At 36.9% G+C, this 25,056-nt stretch overlaps 1 protein-coding gene across 5 annotated transcripts in view; it reads right to left on the minus strand.

Moving 5' to 3' along the window:
- The window catches only part of Rngtt (RNA guanylyltransferase and 5'-phosphatase), a 183,759-nt gene that overhangs the window by 78,965 nt on the left and 79,738 nt on the right, over positions 1-25,056 (minus strand). For all 5 annotated transcript variants that reach the window (XM_075971255.1, XM_075971252.1, XM_075971253.1 and 2 more), the window contains one exon: positions 13,605-13,705. In XM_075971255.1, the coding sequence (XP_075827370.1) occupies positions 13,605-13,705 (101 nt within the window). The remainder of the gene's footprint in view (positions 1-13,604; positions 13,706-25,056) is intronic.

Consider the following 25,056-nt stretch of genomic DNA (forward strand, 5'->3'; position numbering starts at 1 on the left):
TAAGCTAATTGTCTTTCTAGTTTTAACTCTGACATGGATTTTTTTCCACCTCAGCCTCATGGACTTGGGCTGTTTGGCTAACCTCCATGGTTTCAGTAAGTCACGTTGCTGCTACTGGCTCATTAGTAAACTACAAGAAGTAGTAAACTACTGTTTGTTTCAGACTTCCCAGTACTAAGATTATAAACCCATAGCGTCATACTGGCTTCCTGAGTTCTAGGGATCAAAGTCAGGTCCTCATGTTTACATGTTAAGTACTTTATAAAATGAGCTAACTTCTCTGCCCAAGAAAAATATCCCTGTTGCTCTTTCTTTGACTTTTTAGGACAGGATTTCTTTGTGTAGCTTTGGCTGTCCTGGAACTCTATAGACCAAGCTGGCCTCAAACTCAGAGATCTACCTGCTCTGTCTTCCAAGTGCTGGAATTAAAGGCATGTGCCACCACTCCCAGAAAATCCTCTCTCTCTTAATAAGTATCATTTCTAAATGCCAATTTCCAGTAAGCTCCTTTCCCATACCAGCCAGGCTCTCTTATCTAACAACACCAACATACTAAAATTTGCTAAAGTCAGGATTAGATTTTTAGAAAAATCCATCGTTATAAATGCAGCCTATGTATTTAAGAGCTGGAAAAAGAATGGAGGGGTCACAAAAACTATCCTCCAGCCTTCATAGGCAACTGCGTATATGTGTGCATACACATATGTGTGCATACACACACATCCCATAAAGGGCAGGGGTACATTAATAAAATTTTAAAGGAGAAAATGATGTCAGGAGAGAGTAGAGAAGCATTTATCCTGCATGTACAGGAAGACAAAAGCCTCTGAGATCAGGGGAAACCACTTATTCATAATATAGCTCCTTGTCAGAGGCAGCAGTAAACAGAAGTGGTCTTCCAAGAGTGCAACTTCATGCCATCATTGCTAAAATAAGATGGTAGCTAGAACCTGAATACAGTGTTTGGTGCCATGTTCAAAGTGTTGCATTAATTCATCAAGGAGGCGCTTCATCATTAAGACGAAAGCTGGTACACTTCTCCCTATGCCTGACCACCCTTGCTATGATGTGATCCTGTGCTGTTTGATTTGTTGAGCTCCTTGGTTTATCTTTACCTCCTTCATCTCTTTTTGCTCCAACGAGGATGTATTGACAACTGATCCTTGTTTTAAAGTCATTAACTCTCTAAGGTGAGTTTAATTCTCTGCTTTCTGGGTCTGTCACAGTTAAGTCTTGGTCTACTTTATTCAAATCTCCATTCACATGAACTCTGTGAATTCCCTCCATAATCACATCAAAGTTTTGTACTATCTTGCCCACTACATTTTCTTTTTAAAATTCCAACATATTTATAAGGCTCTTTTCAACCAAACCACCTTTGTGTTCTGTCTAGCAACTAGAACATTTTCTATTTAATTTTCATACATTCTAAGATCTGGAACTGTCTGGCGTCTGTGGTACTATAGTCACGGCAGCAGTCTAACATTTTTTCCATAGTAACAGTTATTTTTATTTATTGTCGTAGGCCACTCATTCCTTTAGGCAGGGTTCATGAGTCTTTTTATTTCCTGCACATAACAATACACTGATGGTTCTCAAAGGATACTTAATGAACAGTGATAAATCAGCTGTAACTAGCATCTCTACTTATATTAAAAGTTGGAAAGACAAGGAGGAATAGTAATTTTTCTCTTATTCATAAATTACATCCCAAAACAGATGAAAAGGTCTTTGTTCCTTAGTAATGAATTCATGTAATTTACAGTTAATTTATTCTAAATTCCCTTGAGACCATTAGCATGCACTATTCTTCCTATAATGAATGCACACTTAAATGTCCACCCAATTTTTAAATATAAATAAATATTAAAATACAGATGCTACTAAAAAGAGAAATTTTCTATCTGAGAAATTTATGTAACTACAAGTGGTCAGTAAAAATAGATCTAACTTTTATACAACTTGTCATTTTTAAGGAAATTAATGAAAAAAATGTAATTTTTAAAAGGTGCAGTCTACACTTCTTTTGATGAGTAAAAGATGGCTCTATCATCTAAAATAGATTCTGTTTATCAATATGAGTATAAAGAATCTTTTGTGGAAAATACAGATACCAGCACCCTCAAGTTGACAGAGGTTTCTAATTATAAAAACACATTTTTAAAAACAGAATGTTAGATCAGTAGTGTTCTTACCAGACATGTTGGTAAACATGTGCCCAAGACCCAAAGTCTAAGTTTCTACTGTAGTGAAACAAATTTCTTATAAGAAAGTATGTTTTTTAAACAAAGGTCATTAACAGCAGGGACCAATACAATAAAATTAAAGTACTAGAAAATACTAGTTCCACCACTATACATAGTCTTGCAAAAGTCTTGAATTATATATAACTGTCCCTATTATCCCTTTCTTAAAGACCTGAGAGTCTAGCCTAAGATAGTTTTCTAATGTACACAAAGAATGAACCAAGCCTCTCTAATCCCTCCCACATATACTCTCCCCTGAGACGCAGAGCTTGATATGAGTTCCATTTCCTTGAGATAAAAGGCCTGCATTAACAATGATGTGCCCTTTCTTTTTGTAATAAATTTCCATATTTATATTTTGAGGCTGTCATGTGTTAAAGGATATTAAATATCATCTCATTATAACTAACTCTTTAAGCCAAAATAAATGACTTCATTCAACAGACATTGAAAAGTAAAGGAACATAATTATACTATGAATTATTTTTAAACTATGTTAATAATTAAAGCTATTTAACCTAAGCTTGATTTTATGTCAGAAATGCACATTGGTTAAAAAGCTCAAATCTCCTCTCGTTTTATCCTTAAGTTATAGACAGGAATTTGAACTTGGGATATAGAGAAACTAAAATACTACTTTGGGTCAAATCTCAATAAATCAAAACAAGCTTAATTTTTAAATTCCACATTCAATCATATAAAACATAGTCGCTGGACTAAAACATGGTTTCACTTCACTAATGTTATTTTTTTAAACTGCGTTTGTAGTAAGCTAGTGTAATGCCACAAAAAATATTTTACCCCTTTGAAAAATTAGAGAAACACATTTTAGGAATAAACGGGAAATCTCCACTTTCAAAACCAATATGCAAAATAGATTGGTTTTGATAATATAAATATTCTGGTGATCCAAAAGAAATCACCAAAATTCTAAAACTTACAGAAAAGGGAGAGAATGGTATTAAAGTTAACTTACAGGGAGGAAGAAAGAATCAAAAGTCTAAATGAGAGCAGTATCAAGATTAGCAGATCTAAACATCATTCACACAGAAAGACGTGAAAATGTCCTAGAAGGGACATGCACCTTCTTTACCCAGGGTTTTCTGGCCTTTTTCTTGTTCACTTGCCTGCTCCTACTTTTGTGAATGCTTTCCTTGACCCTCTGGATATTCCATTCAATTCTCTAACGTTCCTGGTCCTCGTCCACCTTGAGGCTGCACTGCTGGACAAGGTCACTTTTATGAACCTCAACTGAAAAGGTACAGCAAGAAAAAACTCCTCCTCTTATACTTTACAGCTTGCCTAGTTTGTCGCTTTTCTATGAAAACTTAGAAAATGGTCCCCAAGCTTCCTTAAGAGCAAGGACACATAGAACCTGGAAACAACCTACAGGCCCCTTGACCAAAGAATGGATAAGGAAAATGTGGTACATTTACACAATGGAGTACTACTCAACAGAAAAAAAAATGACATCTTAAAATTTGCAGGCAAAATAGATGGATCTAAAAAACATCATATTGAGTGAGGTAACCAGACCCAGAAAGACAAATATAATATGTTCTCACATATAAGTGGTTTTTAAACATGAAGCAAAAAAACCCAGCCTACAATTCACAATCCCAAAGAAGGCAGACAACTAAGAGGTCCCTAAGAGAGATATGCATAGATCTAATCTACATGGGAAGTAGAAAAAGACAAGATCTCCTGAGTAAATTGGGAGCATGGGTACCATTGGAAAAGATTGAAGGAGAGGGGAGAGGAAGGAAGGGAAGCAGGGAAAAATATATAGCTCAATAAAAACAATTAAAACATTGAAGGGCATCTAGGTTGTTTCCAGGTTCTGGCTATTACAAACAATGCTGCTATGAACATAGTAGAGCATATATGGATGAATGGATGAAGAAAGTATGGAATATATACATGTTAGAGTCCTACTCAGCAGTAAAAAACAAGGGCTTCTTGAATTTTGCATGCAAATGGATGGAAATAGAAAACACTATCCTGAGTGAAGTAAGCCAGACCCAAAAAGAGGAGCATGGGATGTACTCACTCATATTTGGTTTCTAGCCATAAACAAAGGACATTGAGCCCGTAATTAGTGATCCTAGAGAAACTAAATAAGGAGAACCCAAAGAAAAACATATAGGCATCCTCCTGAATATTAACCTTCGTCAGGCGATGGAAGGAGACAGAGACAGAGACCCACATTGGAGCACCGGACAGAAATCTCAAGGTCCAAATCAGGAGCAGAAGGAGAGAGAGCACGAGCAAGGAACTCAGGACCACAAGAGGTGCACCCACACACTGAGACAATGGGGATGTTCTATTGGGAACTCACCAAGGCCAGCTAGCCTGGGTCTGAACAAGCCTGGGATAGAACCGGACTCACTGAACATAGAGGACAATGAGGACTACTGAGAACTCAAGAACAGTGGCAGTGGGTTTCTGATCCTACTGCACGTACTGGCTTTGTAGGAGCCTAGGCAGTTTGGATGCTCACCTTACTAGACCTGGATGGAGGTGGGGGTTCCTTGGACTTCCCACAGGTCAGGGAACCCTGATTGCTCTTCGGGCTGGGGAGGGAGGGGGACTTGACTGGGGGAGGGGGAGGGAAATGGGAGGCGGTGGGGGGGAAGAGACAGAAATCTTTAATAAATAAATAAATTTAAATTAAAAAAACACTAAAAAATTAAAACAAACAAACAAAAGAAGAAGAACAAGGGCAAGTTTCAGGAGTCAGATCTTTACTTCTACCAATGGAGTATATGTGTGTGTATCAGGTGTGTCCCCCAAAATAAAATTCAGATCCAAATGGACTTTGTCGCAAACACTTTTATACACTGAGCCACCACCTCACTGGTCCTGCTTTTAAATTCTTTTATCAATGAGACTCAGTGACCACAAAAGGGAACCGTAAATTTTCCCTAGTAACATGTGGATTTTTATAAAAGGACAAATCAATGAAATAGAAGATAATCTTTTATTATCCTGAAAAACTAAGATCATTATACTTTGGTATAAATTAAATTATGTTCACAATATTCTTACCCTAGGATGTAACCTACTATTATTGTTTTACTAAGTGGACTCATACTCAAAGTGTCTTGGAAACATTTATGTTAACGCACAGAGATTAATGCTTCTCTCAAAGTCAGTCAGAGAAACAGCTTTATGCAGTGAGTGCCAAAACTCCTAAATGGTCAAGGGGCTGAGAACAAGTGGCTACTAAATGCTCAACCCTAAATAAAAAATTTCTATCAACTCAAGACTCAGAAAACATAGAAGAGGGGTATAAAGACTGTTAAGCGGGGAGCATGGGGAGGAGTGCTGTGAAATACTGGTTTTTGAACACAACGTTCGCACAAAGTTCACATAGTTGTTGGACTCACAACAACTATGGTTACTTGCACAAGACTGGCACTAGTCAACATTCCAACAGAAATAAATGCAAGAGGGTCTCATTAGGCTCAACTCCTGGCTGAGGATCTATTGGTAATGAATGAAGAAAGAATCATTCTCTTCTAGGGTATATCCAATGAGTTATAAAAGAAATTTAAAAAAAAAAAAGGAAGAGGAGGAAGAGAACTAAAACGAGGGAAAACGAGGTATTGGGTATGGACGACCCACAAAGTGTGAAAAGAATCTGGATTGGATATGAACAAGGTACATTCTATACTTCTACACACAGACACACACCCCTTTCATGGCACTCACTAACCAATCTTTATAATACCATTGATGGTATTATATAAGTAGAATCTCCAAATTCTACTTCTTTAAGTAATTTAAAGTATAGTAAAATTAAAACTGCGGGACATTCATTTCAAAACAAGGGAGAATAAAGTGCACAGCAAAACAAAGGCATGTCCCAACAGAGTTTATCATTAACTATATTCTTACTAACCCAATTCTTTCTTAGACAAGGACATTTTTCAAATATCCAGAATATTTTGCCAACATGGTGCTTTTACTTATGACAGTAACACTAGTATAAACAAGCATAAAAAGCAAATTAATTAAAAACTATTTTTAAACAAATCTAAGCAAATGAAAATAGTTAAAATAGTCTGTGAGGACACTGAGGGAGAGGTTAAGACAGGCTCTTTACATACCCCTGGCTGTCCTGGTAGTTGTTATGTGGATCAGGCTGGCCTTTAACTCACAGAGATTACTTGCCTCTGTTTCCTGAGTGCTGGAATTAAAGGTGTGTGCCAACATGCCCACAGCCAAGAACATTTTTGCACAGAAAGTAAAGCATTATGATTGTTGTTAAGCCCATGTTTCATATTTTTTAATGTATAGATACTATGTAAGATAGATACCTGGGCCTCTTGATAGGAGGAGGCCAGATTTCTCTTGAAGAAGGACCCTGCAACACTGTCACGAGTATACAACATAAACTGCAGGTGGCAAGCTAAAGTCACAGTATCTGGCCTGAAACCTAGCTTTGGAAATAAAGCTTAATGAAACCACAACCATGTTCCTGAAGACAGACTTAGCCTATGTTAAATTTTGCAGAACACTGACAGAATGGACTAGTTAAAACAGAGAATTATAGACCAAACCTTAATACTGTGTGGCCTTTTAAAATGTAGCACCCTTACTGTAAATCCTACAACCACTTTCTGACTGACATGATTTACTATAACTGGACAAAAAAAAGAAAAAGAAAATTTACCAGACACTCACTTTAAACAGATACTAATTATCAGGAACAAAGATGTAACCATATTCTCCCAGCTAAAGAGGGAACTCAACATGGTCAGATAATAAATTTGTTTGTGACTTAAGAATGAAATTCTGTCATTTTCAATATGGATGGAAATGGAAAGCAGCATTTTAAGGGGAACACAGCACAGAAAGCTAAGTACCATAGGACCACACACATATGTGGAATATAAAAATGTTAGTTCTACAGAAGTCAGAGTACTAATTACCAGAAGATGAGAAGAGGAAAGGGATTCTAAGTTATAATTACAAGGAAGGAAGAACTAAAGGTTTGACCACAGATAACAATAGTGAACTATATATTTGAAAAGATTAGAAAACAAATAAAACATAAACAAAACCAAACCTAAATGGAGTAGAATGTTCACAAATAGAACTTCTACTTATTTCCCAATTACTGGATATATAATGAAAAATACGTGGCATCTGGAAGGACTTCCACATTGACTCTCTAACCCTGAGTAAGAGTCATCATTCTAGAAAAGGAAAAATGAAAGCCCTACAACCGAGCTGCCCTACAATCACCTGCGCAGAAGGAGAACTGCAGAGATAAGTACCTGCGCAGAAGGAGAACTGCAGAGATAAGTACCATTATCAGAGGCATTGAATGATCACTGAGTTATCACAATGTAATCAGGTTGTTACACCAACCACATCCAGATGTTATCTTTAGCAAGGCAAATCAACATAGCCTCTTCATTCTTCTATAAAAATATAAATCAGCAAATTCTTGGGATTCTCTATCAACTTGAAGTTACATCTACAGCATACAGGTCTCATACTCTGAGCTAGAGCATAATCCAGAGTCATTGTTTTTTAAGAAAAAAATGTATTCATTATGTCACAGGCAGCAGTCCAAATGTTGGACATATACTATTTTATAAAACTCCAAAAAGAAGAATTTCAGGATCCAGAGACCCTTCGCTTAAAACAGTTCACAGTACCAGTATTTCCCACAGAAGAGCTGCTTTCTTTATTTGAACCTTCTGATCAGTTGGTAGGCATCAGGATTATTTGGACCTTTTAACTTTTATGAACTATTCTTACAAGATAATTCAAGTCTAGAAAAGCTTTCATTTTATACTCTCATCATCACTTATTACTTTCTTTTTAAACTTTAAAAAAAAAAAAAACAGTGGTCCCTCCAGTGTTTTGAATGAAAAAAGGACCCAATGGGATCATGTATTTGAACAATTGGTCCCCAGTTGGTGGCAATGCTTGAGGGGGTTGAAGAAATAAATACATCACTGGAGACAGGCTTGGAGAATGTATAGCCTTGCCTCACTTCCAGTGTGCCGAAGGAGACAGACTCTGGACTCTTACCAGTAAGCCATAGCCTCATGCTGATACACAGATTAATAGAAATGGGTTAAATTAATATGTAAGAGTTAGGCAATAAGAAGTTAGAGCTAATGGGCCAAGCAGTGATTTAATTAATACGATTTCTTTATGGTTATTCCAGGGCTAAGCTAGCCGGGAGGACACGACCAACAAGCAGGCCCTCTTTCTTACAGTTTCTGGTCACAGAAAAAGCAAAAGAAAAGTAACTAATATAGTCTCTTTCAGAAATTCATAATGGTATGCATTCAAAAAGAAAAACTTAACAAGGACAGGAAGCAAACAAGAAATGGTTCAGCCGGGTGGTGGTGGCGCACGCCTTTAATCCCAGCACTCGGGAGCAGAGGCAGGCGGATCTCTGGGAGTTCGAGGCCAGCCTGGTCTACATGGAGCTAGTTCCGGGACGGGCACCAAAGCTACAGAGAAACGCTGTCTCGAAAAACCAAAAAAAAAAAAAAAGAAAAGAAAAGAAATGGTTCACAGAGACAATGGAATTTAAAAAGTACACCAAGGAACAGTAATTCTACAGGCAAAAAGGGAATATGGTCTTTGAAAGCTATTTATATGAAAACAAGAAAAGCAGTAGCAAACATCTAAATGTATCATGTACCCAGCTCTGTTCTAATTATTTACTCATTTATTCCTCAAAAAATCCTATGATACGAATTGTTTACCAGTTTTGGTTGTTTGAGTGAGAATGACCCTTTAAAGGTTCACATATTTGAATATTTCAGTCTCCAGATGGTGGAACTGTTTGAGGATTGGAAGGTGTAGCCTTGTTGGAGGAGATCGACTTATTCTCGGTCTCAGCCTTTCTGCTACCTCCACATCCCCAGGCGTGCCTCCCGATGGTCTCAGGGTGTGAGCTCTCAGCTACTTGCTCTCGTGTCATACCTGCCTGACTGTTGTCATGGCCCCAACCACGGTGGTCATGGGGTCTTCAAAAACCCTCTAAATCATAAGCCCCAAAGTAAACACTGTCTTTCAAAAGTTACCTGGGTCATAGTGTTTTATCACAGAAAGAGGAAAGTAATTAAGACAGAGATGAGGAATCAGAGGCACAGAAAGAAAATACTATGTCAAAGGCCATGAGTAAAATAATTTCAACCCATTCTGTGTTCTTAACTACTGTGCAATACAATAAATCTATAGCCTTCACTGTAAATCAATATTATTGCACTCAAGGGTTTACAATTTCTAAAACGGAGACTATCTGTGTAGTTCATGGTTCAACTGTGTATCTGGGCAATAAAGCACTTAATACAAAACCCACAATATTTTCAAAACAATGATTTTTTTAAAAAAAAAGTTTCTTGAGACAGGGTTTCTCTGTTTAAGAGCCCTAGCTGTACTGGAACTCACTTTGTAACCAGGCTGGCCTCAAACTCACAGAGATCCGCCTACCTCTGCCTCCCAAGAGCTGGGATTAAAGGTGTGGGCCACCACTGCCAGGGAAAACTTTAAAAGTTATGTCTATAAAATTTAACACTTAAATTGTTAAGATACACAAAGTTTATTTTAAGCCACGATGAAATGACATTAGATCTAAGAATTGGAAAGACCAAGTTCAGATTTTTAGATGCTACCAGTGGGGTAATAAACATAACAATAGATTTTTCTCTTCAGATTGAACTTGAACCTAACAAGAACTAGTATTACTGTATTTTACCAGCTAAATGAAACTCAAAGTTATAACAAGAAAACCTAAAAATCTCACTTAAAATAACTCACTGCAGATATTTTCAAAAGTTGATATTATACCTTTTAAAACATACTATCCCATTTTAAATTTCCTAGAAATATCTGGAATCAATTTTTAAAAGATATTCAATTATCTCATGGTATTTTAATATTTCTGCCTCACTTCACTGTACATGTCCTGTTCCTTTCATTTCAGATGCCACCACTTTTTAAATATTTTTATTTAAAAAGACAGACACAGAAGAGAGACTGAGTGCATGTCTGTGCACCAAGTATGTGCACAAGCATAAAGTGGTTAAAAAAAAAAAGAATACTGGATCCCCTAGAACTGTAGTTAGAGACTGTTGTAAGTCACCAAGTGGGTGCTGACAACCAAATCTGGATCCTCTACCAAAAAAAAGTGCCCATAACCACTGAGTCATGTCTTGGGCACATGGACAAAGCTATTATCCCTTCAAAGTGGCATATTTTTAGCAAATGAGGTAGTATGAAATATTAGACATAACCTCACTTATATAGTTAAAATATTTCACATAACATTCTTTATATGGAAAAAACATTTTGGCTAACAAATATTTCATATAACAGTTACCATACAATAGTTCTCATAATTACTATTTTTAAGATTTATTTATTATGTATTCGATGCATGTATCCCTGCAAGCTAGAAGAGGACACCAGATTTCATTACACATAGTTGAAAAACACTATGTAGTTGCTGGGAAGTGAACTCAGAACCTCTGGAAGAATAGTTAGTGTTCTTAACCTCTGAGCCATCTCTCCAGCCAGACCACCCTGAACACGCCCAATCTTGCCATATCATTATTTTTAATTGACACGTTTTAAATAAACTAAGTACCTATATTGATGTACCTTAAATCACATTAAAGAGTGACATTTTGATATTTAAAATGTAATACATTTTTGTTTTAAAAAACATATATTTATAAAAGAACAAAAATTTGAAAAAACATGGAAAAAGCATTCGTTAATTTTACTACAACTAATTATAATGGATAATTTCAGGAAAATAGTTAACATGTTTGCAGCTTAAAGAGATGGGCATTCTCTTTATCTTCAGGTGGCTTTTAACTGCCAGATTGATCTATAAAGACACAACTCAAGATTTTTCAAAATTAAATGAAACAACGAAAATAAGATACAATAGTCAATAGTCACTAACAAAATATTATAAACACAGTATTAGAAAAAAAGAAATTATTAGTAATGAAGCAGTTTAATAAATTTTACTTTCTTGTTAAAATCTTACTTCCCAGTATTCTGGACAGAGGGCTCGGCAGTTAACAAGACTTGCTACTCTTAGCTCCTGCTTCTTATGCAGCAACCCAGGTTCAGTTCCCAACATCCATATGCAGTCCACAACTACCTGTGACTGCAGTTACAGGGGATTTGATAGCCTCTTCTACCTTCCTCAGTCACTAGGGACACATGTGGCACACATACAGAGATTCAGACACTCACACACATAAAATAACAAGTCCATCTTTAAAAAAAATCATACGCTGGGAGACGGTGGTGCATGTCTTTAGTCACAGCACGATGGAGGCAGAGACATGCAGATCTTTGTGAGCTGCAGGACACTGTGGTCTACAGAGCTAGTTCCAGGACAGCCAGAGCTATTGTTACACAGAGAAACCACGTCCTGAAAAGTCAAAACAAACAAACAAAACAAAAAACAAACAAACAAACATGGTGGTTCACACCTAAAATCCCAGCACTGAGGAGTCTGAAAGAGGCTCTCTAGGTTATAGGCCAGCCGAGCTAGAGAGGATTCTACGTTTCAAAAAAGCAAAGCAAAATATAAGTTTCCAAACAATCATAAACATCTCTGCTTTTTGAAAAATGGCCCCACCAGAATAATCTCCATCATGCACTGTTTCTGAAGTGGGATAGTCTTTCATAAGTATACATTCTTGCTTACTGCACTAAGCCTCCACAGCTAGAGAGAAGGTTAATACATCAGAAAAATAAACTTGACTCAGTATTAATCAAACATTTAGACAAAATATTTTCATAAACAGCCTCCCAATCATGCATGTGTGTGTTTGTATACAAAATGTATCCCTATAGTCTAAAATTATATCTATGTGGCTAGCTAGATTGTTCGCCGGGTAAAGGTTCTTGCCACCAACACTTGATAATCTGCGGACCCACATGTTTGAAGAACTAACTTCTACAAGTTGTCCTCTGAAAACTGTACACATACACACAGACACATACATACACATAGACATACACACACATAAAAAAATAAATAAATAAATACATACATACATAAATGAATAAATAAATAAAATTATCTATCCATGGATTAGTTACAGACAAAGAGACCTGAATATAATAAACTCAGGAGCCAGAGAAAATTATTCTTTAACAATTTTTTTTTCTTTTTTCTTTTTGGTTTTTCGAGACAGGGTTTCTCTGTGGTTTTGGAGCCTGTCCTGGAACTAGCTCTTGTAGACCAGGCTGGTCTCGAACTCACAGAGATCCGCTTGCCTCTGCCTCCCAAGTGCTGGGATTAAAGGCGTGCGCCACCACCACCCTGCTAAAGTTGTTATTATTCTTTAACAAATTTTTGCTATTAAGCACAATAGCAAATTAAGTCACAAAAAGCATAAAATATTAAACACTTTAATTTTAAAAACTAGCATTAATATGCATCATCAATCAAGTACCTTTCTTTACTTAAGATTCACTACATTACACAACACCCCTTTTTGAATATTTATATTCTCTTAAAAGATATTTATATTCTATTAAAAGACTAATATTTAGTCTTTGAGTATGGACTTTTGCAATCAATCATATGCCCTTGCCTCCATTATCTACAAAGGTGCATCTGTACTTTACCTTTGACAGACAAAACAAACTTCAATGGCATGCCCTGAAAATTTAACCCTTTGCTATCATTATCCTATTTACTTCCTCTTTATTATTTTCCTCAATTAAACTTTTCCTATTTTATTGTATTTGCTTTGATAAGCTTTTTAATTTGTAAAAAAACCAAGGTTTTGAAAATACAATAAATATTCACACTAAACATTATTACAGTAGAGTCAACAGTAAAAATAGGCAGTAAATAAAAAAATGACTATAGGTCAATAATGAAAAACTTCCCCTAATAAAGTATAAACAAATGCCCTTCAAAAGAAAAACCCCACTGATTCAGTACCTGTAGTTTTAAAATCAATGATCTCATATGCAAAATTTGATTGCTGAGATTATTTCATATTGAAACTTTAAAATTTGAAAAAAGCTTTGTCAACAGTAAATAATGTGTGAAAAATGAGATATATATGTAATATGTGGACTATTTTACTTTCTTTTTCATAGTAAAGTAAACTAGCCTATAAACAGTCAAGTCTTATATGAAATATGATTTCATGCAAATCAGACAGGGGGTGGGGTGAAACTTTATGAAGGTAGTCAGGAATGGTAATATAGGCTAATAATCCCAAGACTTGGGAAATAATAAGATCTTGAGTTCAAGACTAGCTGGGGCTGTACAAGGCAAGAACAGATTTCAAAAACTAAACAAAGTCCTTATTCGGGCCTGGAGTGCACACTTACCCTTCTCCTCCCATTCTTGTTATCTTAAGTCGAAAATCCACCGAGTTCAGACTAGGAGGTTTCCATTTCAAAATATCATCGCATCGCCCAGGCTTGTATTTCTAAAGTAAAAACAATAATCAAGAAAAAGGTAAAATTTAGGGTTCAATTCATTAAGCACACATAATTTTTATTAAGCAACATTTCTATTTTTATTTACATTTTTTGTTAATGATTTATTTATTAATTATATATGCAGCATCTACCTTCATGTATCCCTGCAGGCCAGAAGAGGGCACCAGATCTCATTACAAATGGATGTGAGCCACCATGTGGTTGCTGGGAATTGGACTCAGGACCTTTGAAAGAATAGTCAGTGCTCTTAACCTTTGAGCCATCTCTCAGCCCCTATCTACGTTTTTTAAATTACACTTATTATTTGCTTGTTTATGTGTATGCGGGTGGGTGTGTACATACAAAGACTCATGCATGATGGTCAGGCATAAACTTGTGAGATGTTAGGGTTCAAGAAACTCCTTTTCCCAAGGTCCAGCATTTAGATGAAAGTCAGCATTCCCTCGGAGATTTAAAAAGATAGTTTTTATTGCTAAAAGGTCTGAGATATGTTAAACATATCAAAGCAGATACTCTCAGCATCAACAATACCTGTTAGAGTCATCTTGGCTAGCAATCCCCACCCTCTAACCTCAACCTCTCAGCCTGAGTGGTGTGGGACAATGGTCTGTATTGTCAATTATATTTTAAATAAACGCTGATTGGCCAGTAGCCAGGCAGGAAGTATAGGCAGGACAACCAGGCAGGGCAACAAGAACAGAATTCTGGGAAGAAGATTCTGCTTTCTGAAGTTGTGACCCAGCCACAGAACAAGCAAGATGTGACTGCCGCACGGATAAAGGTACCGAGCCATGTGGCTAATATAGACAAGAATAATGAGCTAATATAAGTTATAAGAGTTAACAAGAAGCCTGAGCTAATAGGCCAATCAGTTTATAATTAATGTAGACCTCTGTGTGATTTCTTTGGGACTTAACGATTGCAGGAACTGGGCAGGACAGAAACTCAGTCAACACCTGAGCTTCACTCCTCTTCCCTGCAGCTTCCCTTCCCTACCCAAGCATGTTGGCTATGCAGGTTCTTGGCCTCTTGGTTTCCTGGCTCACTAGTTTCCCTTTCTCCTCTCTCTTCTTCCTCTCTCACTCCCACTCCTCCTCCACCTCTATGGCCCCATTAAGACTGGACTCTTCCAGAAGTCTCTGGCTGAATTCTGCCCAATACCTGTAATATTCGTACAATAAACCTCCTATATCACCATACCTCAATTTTTGTTCACTTGGTGCCGAAACCTCAGAATTGGCATATATGATTTCCCTTCAAGGGTCTCAACCACTCCACAGGAAGCTGCTGATCTGACTCTCCTGGGGTATGTATGGATCATTGTTTATGCTGGTTTCTGCTACCCATCAAATTCGACTCCAAATTCTACAGTCTTCATCTGCTTCTTCCCTCAACCTGCTCAAAGCATTTGCCTCTCATCTACTTACTACAGCCTGCTACACCTTCCTAGGGCATCTCTTTATGCCCTCCACGTGAACACATCTTTCTTTTTAAAGACACTTACCCGTCTCCTTCTATCAGAACCCTCCCTTTTCCCAGAAGATTCTCCTGGTCCCCATAAGAACTGCCTTCTCCATCTCTTCAGCTGCTTTATCCTCTCTTCCTCTACCCTGGAGCTGCCTATTACGTCTACTAATACTACAAAAGTCACATTGTTGTGGCAGAAAGCTTCTCTCACTATACTGATCCCCCTGACACCTGGAAAAGGATGCTTCTCCCCTATGATTTGGAGAGATCGAGGGTAGGCGATGGGATATGCGAGCCAGGGTGACTCTATAACAGTTTTGGTGATATTGAGATATCTAGTGGCCAGTGTGTTCTAATTGATGTGCTAAACAGCACCTTAGGCAAAGGTTAATGGAGCAGCCATACGCCCCTTTTGTCAAAGATAAGGAAACCGATTCATTTTAGCAATAGGAACTATCTGCTTAAGTTCCTGAGGGAATGAATGTTTGCTTTTGTCTAAATACCAGACTTCTGAATGACAAATTTCTTGAAACCTAACATTCCAAGCTTTTTGTTGATGATAAAGGGGTGACAAAATCATACAGGATAGTATTATAATTTCAGCTGCTGAACAGGATTGCTTTGGCCTTAGGCTGCAAGATTCAGGAAGTCTGTGAGATTTTCCCATGGAAGAGGAACCTGTGAAAACTGACCTGCTCCGGCAGAGCAGGGCAGTCAACCCAACAGTGTCCACAGTATAGGCAGAGCCCTGGACTCTTCACCAAAGTGTCCAAATAATTTACTCCTAATTGTTTTGGCTATACACCTTATTTTTTGACAGGGTTTCTCAGTGCTTCTGAGTTTGCTGAATTGACTGGATATCAAATTCAAGGATATCCCCTTATTTTTATCTTCCTAGTGCTAGGACAAGCATCTGCCACTACACCAAGTCAGTTATTGGTTTGTGGGTTCGGAAGAAACTGAACTCTAATCTTCAAGTATTTACACCAAGTACTTTATTGAATCACCTCTCGATCCTAATGTTGTTGCTCTTGTTTTGAGAACTATCGTAAAAGTCAGTATGGCCTCAAAATTCACTATGTAGTTGCAATGACCTTGAACTCCTGAACCTGCTCCCACCTCCTGAAGTGCAGATCATGAGCCTTTTTCCTTCTCTGCCCACCCCCTCCGCCCAACATTCTTTTTTTTTCTTTTCTTTTCTTTCTTTTCTTTTCTTTTTGGAGGCATCAGGGATAGGAGTGAGACAAGACTGGTGTGGAACTCGTTATGCAGTAAAATTTGGTCTTGAATTGACAATGATACTCTTAGTCCAACTTCCTGAGTGCTGGGATTACAGGATGCACCAACATGCTCACTTTCTTTGTATTATATTAACAATTTATCTTTCTTCCTTTCCTTTCATTTTTCCCTCTTTACTAATTTTTTAGAATACTGGAAATGTTTAAACATGGGGCCTCTTGGATACTAAATCCAAAAATGACCTACCTCCCATAACTCTGTTTATTTTTCATTTTGAGATAAAAATCCTACTAAATTGACCAAACTGGTCTTGGCTTTGGTGTCTTAGGTTCCAGAGCACCCAAAATTACAGGCCTGTAGCATCTGGTCTGCCCTTAACAATTCATTTTACTGCAGGGCTGTAGAGATAGCTCAGTGGTTAGAAGCACTGCCTGCTGCTGCTCTTCCAGAGGTCCTGAGTTCAATTCCAAGCAGCCATATGCTCACAACCATCTGTAATGAGATCTGGTGCCCTCTTCTGGCCTCCAGGCAGACGTGTAGACACTGCATCCATAATAAATAAATCAAAAAAAAATTATTTTGCTGAGCAAACTTTTTTGTTTTAATTAAGTCAAAATTAACCACTTTTAGGGTTGGAGAGATGTCTCAGTCACTAAAGGCTAGGCTCACAAGCAAAAGTATTTTTAAAAGCCACTTTAAAATTATGTAATTTGTGGAGTTTATCCCTGTTTAAGAAATATTTTCTTGATCTAAAAATCACTAGAATTTTCTGCCACATATTCTTAAAGAAGTTTCAGTTTTAATTATTTTGGGTAGATGATACATTTCTTATTCTTTTGTATCTATGGAGAGATGTAAAGGAAAACTAGGCAACCAGGGGAGAAGTAAAGGGTAAAGGCCCTTGCCTCTCCAGACCATACAGAGGAAGGAGAGAACTAAACCCACAAGGCTGTCCTCTGACTTCCGTGCAGACGTGCCACTCCTATCACACACTATGTATATGTAATAATCATAAACATCTTTCAAAAAAGGAAAACTAGATTTACTGCTTGACAGATAAGTACACTATTAGTCCAATACCGTGTGAGAGATTGCACTTGCTAAGGCACTTTTTCCAAAAGAATAGCTGTCTCAGATGTATTTCTGCCCTCCTTCATCTGCTGCACTGCCGAACACGCCTTCTATCCTACTAACAATCAGACTCTAGTTCAGAAACACTGCATCTCTACCTATTAGGTCTCCTTGAATGAATCTCAGCAATGCTATAGTTTTCAGTGGACAATTTTTGTTAATTCCTGATATTCTAGTAAAATGTCTAACACAAAGAAATTCAGTTTTGCTTCTATATTTCACCAGTAAATTTCTAGATTCCAGAGCTAAAAGAAAACACACTAAAAATACAGCTCAGAATGCATGAAGGCCTGGCTCCCATTCCCAACACTGCAACAGCCTGCAACTAGAATAACTCAGAATCAATGTACTCTCAATCAACGGTCTTTCTTTGCAGAAATAGAAAAGCCCACCTTAAATATCATATGAAACTAGAGGCGACCCCAACTAACTAAAATAATATTGGTGTTAGAAGACATATTTTAAAAAAAAAATTAAGTCTAGGTCTCGTACATCTTAAACTAGCCTCAATTTTACTATGTTGCCAAGAATGACCCTGAATTTCTAAACTTCTGATCCTCTTGGTTCCACCTCCCAAGTACTGGTATCACAGGCATATCACCAAACCCATTTCATTTAGTACTGGGGATCAAACCCAGGGTTTCGTGCATGCTAGGCAAAAGCTCTACCAACTAGGCTACCTGAAGCTAATCCATTTTAAAAATTTACTGCAAGGCTACAAATCAAACAGTATGTTACTTTACATAAAGATAAACATACAGGTAAATGGAATAGAATTAAGAGTACAAAAATAAGCTCTATGTGTATAATTAACTGACATTTCACAAGGGCATGAAGTTCATTCAATGGAGAAAGAATATTCTCTTCAAGAAATAGTGCTGGGCTACTGAGATGATTCAACAGACAAAGGCACTTTCTGAACAAGCTTTCTGACCTTTGTTCAAATCCCTGGACCCACAATCCCACAATGTTGTCCTCTTACCTCCACACCCTTCTCCATCTCTCCATCCCACCTCAAACACACACATCATATATATACACAATAATAATAAATAAATTTTAAATAAACAAAAAGGATGCTGCTAACCTTGACTCAGAAAAATATTATATTTCTTTCATATGCAGACTCTAGATTTAAGTGCAAATATATGAATTATATATATGTGTGTGTGTGTATATATATATATATATATATATATATATATATATATATATATATGTGGGTCTATGTGAAGAAAGGAATAGGTTCAAAACTTGAAGGTGAAGAAATAGAAAATAAAAGAGTAATAAGAGGGAAAAAACGCCTCATGTTCTTATATATGAATTCTAGACTTGATTTCATACACAAACACATATGATATAAAAGCAGAAGATTATTTGGAAGGAGGAAAACGAACAGTTGTGGAAGGAAGGTGTCTTAGTTACATTTCTATTATTGTGATAAAATGCACACACAAGTAACTGATAAAAACAGGTTTGAGTGGACTTTCAGTTCCATAGGGTTTGAGTCCATGAAGGACCAATGGCATGGCAGCAGAAGTAGTTGGGAGCTCACATCTCAAAGGGCAAGCAAAAGACAAAAAGTACAGTAGGAATGATACAAGTCTGTGGAAACCTCAAGGCCCAACCCCTGTAACACACCTCCTACAGCAAAAGGCTATGCCTCCTAATGCTTGCCAAACAGTTCCATCAACTGGGGAAGAACATATGAGGCCCATTCTCAAACTACCACATGAAGTTAACAGGAAAGGTGTGAACAGAGATAGCCATGTAAGCTTGCCAGAGACAGACGCAGAAACTTTGCTGGTAGGCCACAACCTCGTGGTGATGCACATATTAATGGAGATGGGTTAAATTAAGATCTAAGAGTTAGCAAATAAGAAGCTAGAGCTAATGGGCCAAGCAGTGGTTTAAATAAGATGGTTCTGTGTGGTCACTTCGGGTCTGAGCTGCCACGCGGCTGGGAAACAAACAAACAGCCTCCAACACCATTGATGTGTACATGAAACATCGAAATTAAAAGCTGAGAGTGGGAGGCATTGTTATAACAGCAGAATTTGAAAGTAGAGTTACTAGAATCAGGAGTTCAAGGCCAGACTGCCCGGAGACCTAGTCATAAAACAAAACAAAACAAAACAAAAAACAAGGAGCCATTCATTCTTTTAACTATTTTTCTCACATACTGAGTATATAAAACAGATCTGGGTATGTAAAAAAAGATGTTTCGATCAAGTAAATTAAAGGATATACAAGAGGAAAAAGTAATACTGAGACAATAAGATTTCCACAAACAAAACAATGAGGATTCCCTACCATACATCATAGTCAGAAACCAAATCAAGAATCTAAATATTGAAATTCGTGTAGAGAATACTCAAAAAGCTAAAAATAAACCTACCATAAGCCCAAGTATATTCCCAAAGGTCTCTGCATCACACTCCAGCTACTCGCTGAACCATGTTCATTGCTTCTCTACTCCTAATAGGTAGGAAATGGGAACAACCTCAATGTTCTACGACTGACAAATAGATAATAAAAATGTGGTGTATGTATACCATGCAATACTGCTATTCCACTGTAAGAAAACTGAAATCATGAACTTTGCAGGGTCATGAATGGAAATAGAAAACACCGTACTGAGTGAGATGATACAGATCCAGAAAGACATCAAATGTTCTCTCCTATTGGAGGCTCTTAGCTCCAAACCTGAAGAGAGGTGACTAGAAACAAAGCTCCTCAGACTTGCTCTGCATAGTTTCCTTACGGCTCAAACTGGAAAATGTTTCCAATTATCAACTCATCTCTGAAAAGACTATAATAAAATTTAATTATTGATGACAGAAGTTACAAAATAATCCCACACTAGTTCAAAATTACATATAATAAAGGGTTATTTATTTAGGGAAGACTCACAGATCACTGTCCTAGATCACAGTCCTCTGCATGAATGGGGAACAGGAACCAAAAAAGCAGCCAGGAGCAAAAACCGGAAGCAAGAGAGCAAGCACACACTTTACAACTGCATTTATAATATAAGAGCTCCACACCCAAGTGGGCTGGTATCTTAAAGGCTATCGGCCCCAAAGGAGCTCCCACAGCAACTTACATTTGCTAATTAAGGATATTTGATAGAAATCTCAGAAAGTGAGTCATGACATAAACAAAGAGAGTAAAGAAGAAAGAAGTATCTGCAAAAAAGAATGAGTTGTAATGTCGACAGCAAGTCCCTATGCCTCACAATGCCTATGCCTAGCCCCCTTGAATCCATCCACAGCCCTGGGCAAGGGAATTCATACTCAAAGACAAGTCATCATTTATTCATATTTGTTTGTTTGTATTTATGATAAGTGTTAGAAAAAAAAGAGGCAAATAAATAAATTCTTTTTTTACAGTCTCCAAAGTAAAAGGGCCAAGATATTATATAAAAAAGGTTAAGGTTTTTGAAAGTAAATATATATGACTTACCACATTCGAAATATAAACTTTTGCTTAAGTATACAAGTATATACATACTCTAATACATAATAAGGAGTGATGAATTCACCAGCATACATTCATATTAAAATCATTATCAAAGTTCTAGCTAACTGATAAATATGATACCTATAAATAAACCTGATTTTAACAAGTGAACTGTTTAAAGGAGAAAAACAAGAGAAATACTTGTGTTTGGACACAGCCCAATATAATCTGAGATGTCCACAGTCTTTAAAGAAGCAACAATGCAATCAACATAAATATTAAAAATATCAGATTATGAGAGGGAAATGTAAAACATAGCCAGACCTCTGTTCAAAGTGCACTTTAGTGTGGCTATAAAGAAAACACATGAACTAGACAGAGGGAAACTGACAGGTATGTGTAAGGCGGCAGTTTTCAACTAGATGGTGGCCCTGAAGAGGCTGAAAATGATGGAAAGACTGGCATAAGGAAGGTATATTACTGCCATCTAGGGGCACAGCCAGAAACACCACTATAGATACACTGCCCAGAACAGGCCACAAGTCAGTGACAGCAACTGCACAAAAAGTAATGCTTAATTCCTCTTTGACTTTACTAACTTAATAATATTAAGGAAGTTTAAAGTTTTACTTTCCTAAAAACAGGATGTCTAGACCAAAGTTGTATGTTCTTCTTCAAATTCTAGTAGCCATGTTCGGAAAATACTGTATCTCAAGCTTCCCACATGATGGTTTCTCAACGTACCACCTTACCATTTGCTGCAATTCCACTCTTTAAATAAATATGGTCTTCACATATCTAGCCTCACACCTTTTTGTTTTGTTTCTTTTTGAAACTGGTTCTCACTGTAAGTCACTTCTAGAAGACTCCAAATCTACCCACAAAAATTATTCCCAAATCTTCACTTCTTAATTACTCTAAGGAAACCTAGGTATTCCTTTGTGAATATGAGTACATCAAGCACAAATCCAACACCCCTCGGGTCCAGAAAGTTTTAAATCTAAAATGAAATCACTCGTTTTTTAAACAAAAAGCTACCCTTTCCATCTTGAACAGGAACTCCAACCTAGTCAGGTTCACTTTCTATATAGATATATAGACTCTATCACTCTGCACTCATCACTTACCCCAGGATTTCCCTCACACTGTGATATCCCAGCTGCTACCCTATAGCCAACAAACCCTGTCAAATCTAACTATTCTCACTCCAGCTGATTGGCTAGCTGATTGAATAGGATTCAAGCTTCTGAAACTAACAGCCACGCCCCCAATCTAGCCTCCTTTGTCTCCTCTAGTTTGCATCTTCTTCTGCAGTCTTTACATGGAGTAATAAAGACAGTAATAATTTCTAATAACTATCATTTACTGTGCATTTTCCTGACCAACCATGGGTGCTGAGTGCCATCAAATCACATGATTTTTAGAATAGTCTATAAATAGGTTAATTCATCATAATCTCCTGTCTTCATGGGTCACCAAAAACAGAAAATAAGCAATGTGTCTAGACAGAGTAAATATTCAAATCTAGATATATTATTCCACATAAAAATGCACACTAACTACTATAATAAAGTGGGCCAATGGAAAAACAGGGATTCACATAACACTAACACACACACACACACATACACACACACACACCTCAAAGTGATTAAACCTCCAACTGTAAAACCAGGAAAAACCTTAGGGGAAAATATCAAGAGATCTTTAAAGTAATTTTCTAGATACAGAACTAAAAGCACAAGCAACAAACATTAACAAGAAAAGTACCACTCCATTACAATAAGAAAAATTAGGACATTAAAGGAAACACAATATAGGGTTAACTACAGGGGAAGGGGGTTAAATATTTGAAAGCTATATGTCTAATAAGGAATTTCATATACAAAAATATATGGTCACATAACTCAAAAATGAAATATAAATGATCCAATTAAAATAGGAACTAAGAACCTGAACAAGGAAGAAACAGATGTTAACAGGCGTGTGTAAGAAGATGTCTACCTACTCAGCCATCTCCAGAGACTGGAAACCAAACCTCAATAGGAACTCACCTCACATCTACTCAGATGAATTGTAGCAAACAGACCAAAAAGAGCAAATGTTCTTGTGAAACAGGACAAAAAAGAAAGCATTGAACACCTGCTGAAAACTGGTACAGCACTATGGAAAATAGTGTAGAAATTCCACAATGAAACTACTAAATGAGCCAACAATTCCATTTCTGAGCACATCCAAAGGTACCGAAAGTAGGATCACTGAGAAGAACCTATGCTTCCACACTCTCTGCAGCACTGCTCACAATACCCAAGTATGGTAACAGTTAAATTCTTTAATAGATGCATGAATTTTTAAAACATAACAAATAAAGGAATTAAAATTACAATGGAATATTATTCAGCTTTTAAAAAGAAAAATATCCCGCCATTCTCCACTTTACAAATAGAGCTAGAAGACATTCTGCAAACTAACATACAGAAAGAGAAAGCAAATGGGATCTCCCAAGTGCAATCAAAACTAAGCACTCATGAAAGTAGAAAGAAAGATGGTGTTGCCAGGAACTGTAATCCCGAGAAAGGCATGAAGTTGACCAATGGCACAAAATTAGTAAATTTAGAGATGATTGATGTTGGTTATATGGAATGGGCTGATCACTTTATAAATGATTATCAAAACACCAAGGTGTAAACCTTTAAAAACATATAATTTAGGGGATGAAGAGATGGTTATGAGTGCTGCTGCTCTAGTAGAAGACCCAGTTTCAGTTCCCAACACCCACATGCTGACTCACAGCCACCTCTAACTCCAGTTCCAGGGCATCTAACACTATCTCCTGGCCTCCTAAGGCACCACGCACAAAAAAAGTGGACAAAACACCCATATTCACGAAATAAAAATACATCTTTTCAGTAATGCACAATTTGTGTAAGTAAAAATGTCACAAAATAAGGAATTTTAAATATATCTTCTAAAGGTCTGTATGTTTACAAATGTATAAAGCGTAAGAATGACCAGAGCTCCCCAAGGCTGCTTGGACTGCTCTGGAGTTCTGCAGCATCCCCCGGCACCAGGACAGCTCAGGGACTTAGCAAGCACATGACCATGTGTTCAATCCCTAGTACCAGAGGGAAAGAAGAAAGATTCATGCATTATCAACAAAATATTTATATTTAATTAGCTCCTAAATTGTTGTTACAAGCATGAGTGACAGGCACCCTCTTTTCATTAGAATTCTATATGATCCTATGAATGCTAAAAACCTTATCATTAGCATTATATGTTAGAATAGAAATTTCTGGATAAATACTAAATGCAAAGCATAAAATGATACCAGCTTTGAAAGCTGAGTGGAAGTAAGAATGCATTAATGTACTAATACTTGCTCAGATTTGAATAAAGAAATCATGAAAACATAGGTAAAAGCTTGACTAGAGGTGAGGGCATAAAGGTACATGCCTTTAATTCCAGGACCAAGAAGCAGAGGCAAGCAGATCTCAGCAAGCTTGAAGCTAGTCTAGGTTACACAATGAGACTCTGCCTAAAAATTTAAAATAATAAAAACTAAAAGAGAGGAAAAGCCTGTTCTATATATCACTTTTAGATTCACTGTTACACTTCTGTGAATATATTATCTAGTGAAAAGTTGAAACTAAGTATACTGCCGTAAATTCTTTAAAAAAAAAATCTACCATTATGTTTCAACATTTAACAATAAAGTACCAATATTAATAATAATAATAATAATAATAAAACTATCCTATTCCTTGGGTGTTTAGCTGTCATCTATATGAGAACTGACTTTCTATGATCTGTACTTTCACCCTCAAAGGCATCACTGATCCTTTCATTTTCTAAACAGATTATATTTACTTTCCCTTTCTCAGCCTCCAACATGTCATCATGACCAATTGTTTTAACCATACAGTTGTACAGAAGAATATATATCTAAATCCAGCTAAGACTGGCTAAAAGTTAATCATCTGTAACTGTTTATTTTGTCATCAAAATCCACTAGAAGGCATATATTTATGAATTATGA

Source organism: Microtus pennsylvanicus, chromosome 5 (genome assembly GCF_037038515.1).
Source record: "Microtus pennsylvanicus isolate mMicPen1 chromosome 5, mMicPen1.hap1, whole genome shotgun sequence".
In the NCBI taxonomy this organism is placed as follows: domain Eukaryota; kingdom Metazoa; phylum Chordata; class Mammalia; order Rodentia; family Cricetidae; genus Microtus; species Microtus pennsylvanicus.